A 9,261-nucleotide genomic window follows, 5' to 3' on the forward strand; every position below is an offset into this window, starting at 1 on the left:
TTACACAATATGTAATGTGTTTACACTGTGTGCATCCCTGGTTGTGGCAAAAAAAGGAATCGGAACAGAGTTTCTGGTTAACTTTATTAGTTACTATACTTTTACATTACTAACCAGCATTTTATTACCCTAAACATCTTGTACCAAAGAGCTGGATCATCGCAAAATATTAGGGAAGGACCATCATAAAGGATTTGTTACCTTTGTTTACCAGGAACGTCTAACTGGGCTGCAGTCCTATTTTCAGCAGAGGTTGATACGATGTTGTCAGACAGATTGGCGCCTGAATAGTTAAAAGAGTGTGTGTGTGTTTTAACTGAAATAGTTGTTTAATTTATGTTTAAGTTGAGAAAGAAATTTAGAAAGCAAACTAAACAGGCTTAACTAAAGCAATGCACCAAGTCTCCACCATCCCCTTTAAAATCACACACTGTGTACATTCTTTACAGGAAATAGTTACCTTTGAGGAATAGCTGCAATGGCAACCTCGCCCCTCCCACCTTTAATCAGAATCCCCCGCAGGGCTGAACCTTTAACAAAACAGAAAACAATGCACTTGTTTGCAATTCAGTCAGGCCGGCTCCTTTGCCCGTTCCCACTTCAAGTTAACCCCTTTTGTGTCTGCTAGCAAAGTCACTCACCTGCTGCAGGACTCGATCCAACGGCTCGGCCTTGCTCACCTCCTCCACACTGAGCCCTAACGCTTCCCTACACTCCTCGGTCAGCTCCAAGTGGTCGGGCTTCACTAAGGAGTGGTGCACTTCCCCGGTCTGTAAAGTAAAAACAAGAAGCACATGAATGCATTATGGAGCTGCGGCTGTCTTATTTGCACTGCGATCACACCTGTGCAAGGCAGCACGTTTGGTTCTTAAAGGGGCACAGTATCAACTTTCAATCAGACCTGGTCAATTGCCCGGAACTTTAAACCGGTAAACAATCCTTGTTACATAAATAAACATGGGAGTTTGGAATTGGCTTATTAGACAGAATACCCAAGAAATTAGCACTTTTTAAAACAAGATACCAATATAAAAATGTTAGAAGCTCTGCAGATCAGCTTCTACACATTCACACCGCAAAACAATTGCTTTGTTTTTAGTTAGTAATACCAGCGACAATAACTAGTCACTCATAAGTACATTTCCTTATTAATTATAGTTATTTTAACCAATAAACTGTCACAACTTTTCAAATAATCGCGCAGCTGTTGGGGAGGGGTGTCGGTGCACCTTACTTGCAGCCCATATTTTTTTCTATTTAATTCCACCACCTGTAGGCCCGGGACTCGAGGAAAGGGGCAACACACAAAAACACAACTGAGTTTCCACATTTTAATAATGCCAATTGAACAAAACGTGGTAGGAAAATCACGAACGTAAATACTTATTGATGTCCAAAACCAAGGTGAGAAAGATGAACGGATACTGTGCCGGCACCTTTAAAAGCCAGGTGTGTTACCACTGAAAGGTGTTTATTTGCCTTGTTAAATTATATGCTGGGCTACCCAGCGCTTATCCATACCTTCTTACTGTGCAGGTCCATAACTTGCCACACCAAGAGAATTAATTCCCGCTCATCCGAACCCAGTTTAGCCCCATTTGCACCAGCTGTTGCCCCAAACAACACCACCAGAGAGTCACTGTGCGAAGCCGTCATGACCACAGGGAGAGAAACCACTACAATCAGAAGCACAGATCAAACACAAAATAATAAAACCACAAGGGTCACCTTTCTCTCCAGTGATCAGAGGGGAACAGATGAAGAACAATGCAACAGAAGAAAGAGAGTCCTCCTAGAAAATGAAGTTCCTTCAAATCTACCTGCTCCCAAAGTGTTTTGTTTTTAAATCCAGACTTTCTGTACTACAGGTAGCAAAGACCAGCGATGAGTTTCTCTGACTGTGACATCATAGCATGAGTGAAGTTTTTTTTTTCTCTCCTTTTCCTATTACCTGCCTCAGAGCCCACCCAACCCACGTGACCAGATTCCTGGGCTACCCTGAGCCACCTGATTGGTCCTTTGTTTATAGGTGCAGCATAAACGTGGCATTACCGCCCAGGCACGCGGCCCTCATTGGCTTTACCTTAGTCATTCCTATGATTAGGATCTGGGTGAGGAAGTAGGCGCTTCTACTTTCAGTTTTGTGGGAATCTGTTTTCAATGAGAGTGTGAAATATACATAAGAAAGATTCAAAACATACCGGTGACACCTGCTGGAACAGAATAATAGCCTAATATTTTCACGAATGTCTTTCAATATAAGGCTACTTTTTATCAGGTTAATATAGGTTTGTATCCACTGTTTTTTTTTCTCACAAGAGTAGAGTTCTGAGTATAAGTAAGAAATAAACTTTGTAATTATACTTTAGGGACCATCTGAAAACAAGTTGTAACTACTTACCTAGCAGCTGAAAACATTCTAATTTTCCAGAGCTTCTGTGTATTGAATAGCTGACCAGATTTTGGAGAGGCTCTGATTTATATTATCAGACTTTTACTTACTTCCTCTAATTAAAATTTATTCTGAGACGTTCTGTGTTAATACCAGCATTTAAAAGGTACCCCTAATTTGGAATTTTTTTTAGTTTGTCTGAAACAATGTTTCCCAATCACAAGACCTCCATGCCTTTTTATTTGTATTGCAGCCAACACAATTTACAAAAAAAAAAAACACTGCAATAATTAATTCAACTACGTACATAATACTGGTGACTAAAACTGTGTTTGTCTCTGTATGTGTGAATAGAATGGGATTCACTTCTAGACTGGGGAGTCCGAATAGATAAGTGGGTAAGTCAGTCTGCCCATCTTGTACATAAAATAAGAAAATAAATACAAGTGTCTAAAGGCAGGATGTAAGGAATAACAGAGTGCAATAACACAACTACAGGATCGTTATCACACAAAAATCTCATTAAACATAGTGTTCCTTTTTGTGCGAGGAGAATACGACGGTTTCAGTTACCTTAAGAACTTGCATAAACCATTAAGAACTTAATAAATGGCAATAAAGTCTCAAATTATGTTTTGATTGCAATGTTTGCATCCAGATTTAGATGAAATTGTTTGTCAACTGCAATGTATAACTATTTGTAAATTAATATTTTAACAGATTTCTTCTTTCTGTGGAACAGGCTCTCCATCCATGTGAAGCAGAGATCCTCCCTGGCCCAATTCAAGTGCAACTTGGGCAATTGGATGGGAAAATGGAAATTCATCCCAGGTTTGGCACCTATGTCTCCAATGGACACAGGTAACTTGTAAATGGTTCATCTTCCAGACCCCTGCTTACACTTATCAAGTGTATCAGAACTTGTCAGAGATTTGGGATGCATGACTAGGCTTAAAAAGGCCATTGTGGTTGTTAGGTTCATAGGTGTTCACTAGGCTATGTGCTCCTTAGCAAGCCAGGGTTGTGGCCACAAATAGACTGGTGACCAGCCCACACACCTGGTACGTAAACAAATAAAATATCTTAGTAGCTGTGCTGTATCTTTCCATTTAATGAAGGAAACTTAGCAGAGGAAATGGAAATCTAGTGGCAGTGTGGAACTGATCTCGAAGGAAGAACAAACAGTGACATTCAGGTGTGGGTAGATGTAAAGAAACAATGGGAAGAAGTACAGGATTAAGGTGAGGCAACACTAAATGAAACCAAGGCAGCAGTACTGGGTCAAGAATAACCATGTAGGATTACAAAATAAAAGTGCAACCATTTTAAAAATATTAATAACATTTAATGCATTGCAGGCAAGTAACTGCAATAAACGTATTTTTATTGTATTTATTGCAACCATGAGCCATCATTGTGCAATACAGTAGCTTATTTTTATATACATATGTATATGTATGCATATATATAGTAAACCTATATATTTTGCCTAAGTAATGCACAGCATTGCATTTTCTGCACTATTTGAAATTTTACCGCATTCTTGCAGCAGTTGTATTTTTTGCTTACTTTTGATGCACTGGCTCAAGGTGTGACTGAAAAGGTTTCTTGGACCAGTTTGGTTGTTTGTTTAGTTATTTGTTAACCTGGTAGGTGGACTGGTCAACTGACCCTTTTCGGCCCTGACCAGGGTTCAGAGAAGAAAATACTTTACAGAGCAAACAACAGTATATACACATGGGTAAATAGGTGGTGACATACACACTAGAAATAAGGCTCAAGTTCATATCACAGTAATATGGCAAAAAAAAAAAAACACAATCCTGTAGCATTTTAATGACTAACCATTTTAAGGGAGTACTTACAATTTTTTTTTAATGATGTACTTTATACAGTATTTATATTTCTGGTATTATTCATCTGGATTCTTGGATAGTTTTCAAAAGAAGTCATTTCATAAGTATAACCCAGCTCGTATACATGAGATTCCCTAACCACTGTCTCTAAAGCAGTCACATGCATTCTCTTTTAACAGATGCTTCCCCAATTTAGTTCTGAAAGCAAATAATGTTTCCTGTCCATTAAAGTTTTCATGCAAGTTAAAAGTGCTGTTCCACTTTTTTTTTTGGAAAACAAATACCTATAATTAGACTGTATAGTGGTTCAGTTAATAGAAGAGATTCATCACTCTTCTTTCTGTGAGAGTATGGTGTGGCCCTGACCACTAATTTATGGTGCTGCAAGCCAGATTCTGTTAACAGGAAACTGTTCAACATTAGGTCTTATCCTATCACTGCTCAGATGTCATAGTACTTCCAATACACTTAGTGACCAATGTCCAGTAGCCTTCTTATGGTCATTTAAGTCAGTAAAACAGTCTTCAAAAATTGTTCTAGATTGATCTTTCACTGTGTATAATCTGGCTATACTTGAACAAAAAATAAACTCCATTTACTGGTCTCCAGTCTACTTGTCACAAAACAAGACCCGACAACCACTCTTAAAATTTTTCATTCACACTCACTGCAATACAAAACTCACTTATCTCATGTATTCTCAATATTCTCAATAGATGAATTAAATTACCTTACAGTTATGCACCCAAGGGTTTCAGTAATATTTGGGTTGCCAAAGTTACATACAAATCTGGCACAACCACCAATGCACCCCATAGTAGATTCAAAGGGTTGTGTCGTACACCTGTGGCTAAATATTTGGATACTAAATTAAAAAGCCTAGTATATAGTGAATCTCATCTTTGTAAGGATTCATGGAGTTTTTTGAAAGCCATGAATGAAATACCCTTTAAAGATACTCATATGTTCCTCACTATAGATATAAAAGATTTGTATTCAACAATCCCCCATAATATTGGGTTGGATTGGTTTGGGGAAAATTTATATGATAAGAAGATTGGTCATTTTGAAGTATTATTGTACTTACAACTTATGGAGATGGTCCTAAGGAATAACTAGATATTATTTGAAAATTAGATTTTTTTGCAACAAGAAGGTGTTGCTAAGGGATCACCTTGTGGCGGTTTATACACCAATATAGTGGTAACCCAATGGGAAAGGAAATATTTATTTCCTTCCACATTTTATGCAAACATTAAATACTATTGTCAATTTTTGGATGATATTTTTGTGTTATGGGATGGACCCTATGAAAAAAATATTGAATTTATGTCCTTTATTGACTCAACAACATAGTTTAAGTTTCACCCATAATTTTGACTTACACAAGATTGCCTTTTTAGACATCTTGTTAAGGAAGGATTATGGGAATGGAAAATTTATTTAAAAAAATTACAGGAAGGAGACATACTCCAATTCGCTACTACATTATACTAGTAGTCACTCCCCAAAACAAAAGAAAGCCATAGTGAAGGGTCATCTTGTTCTTGCTACACGCATGGTATCTAACTTAGATGATTTTTTTCACAGAATGTGAAGTGTTAAAAGATATTTTTTTGAAAAGAGGCTATCAGGTGAAATTTGTCACTGAAATAGTCTTGGAAGTTGTTAATAAAAGGGAAAGGAATTTTTATACATCACTTTTAGCTGAATTTCCAATACATCAGGTTTCTGTAATTAATGAAACCAACACTGATCATGAGGTTATGAATAGAAATTATAATATATCTTTTATTACTATCTTCACCTCTGATAGCTTCGGGTTAAAAATATTTTGGAAAATAATTGGACTATTTTAAGACAAGATAGGAGTTTAAAGCAATATGTTGATGTGGGACCCGTAATGTTTTTTAGAAGGGGTAGGAATTTGAAGAGCTGGTTCGAAAAGAAACCTGCTGCAATTAAATTTAATGGTGCCCACATGAGTAAGTATGGAACATGCCATTTCTGTAAATACATAAAAGAAGGACATGTATTTGAAATTAATAATACCATAGTACAATTGAAAAGTAGATATAACTGTAACACTGAAAGGGTCATTTATTGTGCTATGTGCGAACAATGCAGCTGTTTCTATATTGGAAAAACTGATAGAAAATTGAGGAATCGTGTCTATGAACACTTATATGAAATAAGAAGAAAGAAACAAACAAATGCATTAAGCAAGCACTTGATGGAGAATGGGGGACATTCCTTTCAATTTTTTGTTATAGATCATATTTCTGTAGAAATAAGAGGGGGTGCTTGGTCTATTTTATTGGAGAAAAGGGAATTGTATTGGCAGCTACTATTAGATGCTGCTAATTGGCCAGGACTCAATGAGAATATCTCCATTAGTTCACTATTGAGATTAAAAGTTTTAATGAGATGAATATTTATTTATTTAGATGTATATATATGTGTGTGTGTGTGTGTGTGTGTGTGTGTGTGTGTGTGTGTGTGTGTGTGATATATATATATATATATATATATATATATTATATGCATAATTTACTTGGTTTTAAAATTATACTATACTATTTTAATATTTTGTTACTGTCATGATGTGCTGAATGGATATATTGCTTCTTGCTTTTCTGTTTTTCTATAACTTTAAGGGGGTGTGGTTTTAAATGGATTTATTCATGCGACTATCTGAATTTAGTTTAAATGCTGTTGGTTTTAAATGTTTTGTGTCTGATGAAGTTCTGTATTGGTGGGACGAAAGTGCTTACCATTTTGTCTTTTTGGATTCTATTAAAATTGTTTGGCATTGCTTGGATTCAGTGCTTTTACAAGTTATTTGCAACTTATTAGTTGTGCAGAGACATCCTACATCCTCTGTTTAGATCAGTTTGCAGTATTGCATGTGCTTTTTCATTTTGTAGTTTTCAAAAGGTTATTTCATAAGTATAACCCAGCTCATATACATGAGATTCCCTAACCATTGTCTCTAAAGCATTCACATGCATTCGCTTTTAACAGATGCTTCCCCAATTTAGTTCTGAAAGCAAATAATGTTTCCTGTCCATGAAAGTTTTCAAGTATGCAAGTTAAAAGTGCTGTTCCACTTTTTTATTTTGGAAAAAAATACCTATAATTAGACCGTATAGTGGTTCAGTTAATAGAAGAGATTTATCACTCTTCTTTCTGTGAGAGTATGGTGTGGCCTTGACCATTAATTTAAGGTGCTGCAAGCCAGATTCTGTTAACAGGAAACTACTCAACATTAGGTCTTATCCTGTCACTGCTCGGATGTCATAGTACTTTCAATACACTTAGTGACCAATGTCCAGTAGCCTTCTTATGGTCATTTAAATCAGTAAAACAGTCTCCAAAAAATTGTTCTGAATTGATCTTTCACTGTGCATAATCTGGCTATACTTGAACAAAAAACAAACTCCATTTACTGGTCTCCAGTCTACTTGTCACAAGACTCAACAACCACTCTTAAAATTTTTCATCCACACTCACTGCAATACAAAACTCACTTATTCCCATGTATTTGTAGAAGGCTTGGGGTAAAAACCCCTGGCACTCAAGGGGTATTAAAGATCTTATGAAACAGAGATAATGCTTGTACAGCTTGTAAACAAAACCACAGTGATAATACATTACATAAAAATACTTAACCTTTAGAAAACAAACCAGAATAGTCACCAGTTCTGCAAAATATAGTTACAAAATCAACAAAGCTCTGTTACTGACAACAGAACAAAGTGAGAGTTGGGCAAAGGCAACAGAAGCAAAGCTATAGTTGGGTGAAGGCTGCAGCTACCTTTGGCACAAGGAGGTACGATTGGGACACACTGGCCAATCAGAAGTGCAATATGAGTATTCATTTCTATACCAACATTTCTGAATGCCGGTAAAACCACAGATTTCAATACTGTTTGTAGAGCTTCAGTTCATGTACAGTATTAGTTGTGCAAACCAATTGCTGAATTTTAACAGAAGTCCCAAAACAGGACCTGTTTTCCTTAACTTTGAGGGGTGCCATATTAGGGAACACTGGATTCTAGATAAGCTAGCCATAGCCCTGACTGACAACCCTAAAACATATTAGAAATAAATAAAACAACTAACAGGTCACTTCACAAAATCCTCCTCCAACCAAAATACCATGACAAGTAACCCCAATACCCCAATATCAGTGAAAAGGCTAGGGTGAGTAACCCCAATACCAATATGGCTGCGGAATACAAAACCTTTCTAGTATGTAGGACATCATCAAGTCCTTTCAAGCCTCCAACATTTCCAAACCAATGACTTGTAAACCTCACGACCTGTCCTATGCTCCCTGGCTTTATAATTGGCTACTTTTTACTTTACTGAGATTTCTGTGAAGGAAATCAACTTAAAACTTGAAACAGTCCTCTTCGAAATGCTCCCACCCCATTCCACCAAATCTTGACCTTTCTTAGCAGACCTGCTAACAAAATTATCAAGTCTGTTTCTTGCTAAATGAACTGAACTTCCCAGCCCTGAAATATTCTATCTTCATCTCACTACCTAAGTTACTGTCACCCAAGACTGGGAAGGACTATTGACTAATGTGTACTCCTTGCCCGCCTGTAATTTGTTTTTGAGAAAATCGTATATAAACAACTACTCAAGTACTGGAATAGCTCTGTCTTTTATTGGATAAGCAGCATGCCTTCAGAAATGCCTTTGGCACTCCAGCAACATTCCTGTGTGCAACAGACTCCTCTATAGTACCATTAGTAATGTAGTAACAGCTAGAATATTTGTAGACATGACTAGGGCATTTGAAATGTCAACGGAAAATGTGCTAATCACCAAATTAATGTAATAATAATCTGTCCAAAGTTATCTCAAGAACAGAACTTTTCAAGTCCATGCTAAAAGTACTTTCTCCTCTCAAGGTACCTTCAGTGCTCAAGTCCCACAAGGTTCAGTTTTGGGGCCATTTACTCTTTTATGTATTCATACCTTTACTAAAAATGTACCCAC

The 9,261-nt window shown here is 36.8% G+C and overlaps 1 protein-coding gene across 1 annotated transcript in view; it reads right to left on the reverse strand.

The window, feature by feature from the left end:
* Positions 1-1,924, reverse strand: part of ESRP2 (epithelial splicing regulatory protein 2) — a 318,023-nt gene extending 316,099 nt beyond the window's left edge. The window contains exons 1-2 of the mRNA XM_044082050.1: positions 1,522-1,924; positions 642-770 (exon numbers count right to left, since the gene is read on the reverse strand). Coding sequence (XP_043937985.1) covers positions 642-770; positions 1,522-1,656 — 264 coding nt within the window. The 5' untranslated portion in view covers positions 1,657-1,924. The remainder of the gene's footprint in view (positions 1-641; positions 771-1,521) is intronic.
* Between the last annotated feature and the right edge of the window lie 7,337 nt (positions 1,925-9,261).

This window comes from Protopterus annectens, chromosome 8.part1 (assembly GCF_019279795.1).
Source record: "Protopterus annectens isolate FY-2018-M chromosome 8.part1, PAN1.0, whole genome shotgun sequence".
Lineage (NCBI taxonomy): Eukaryota > Metazoa > Chordata > Ceratodontiformes > Protopteridae > Protopterus > Protopterus annectens.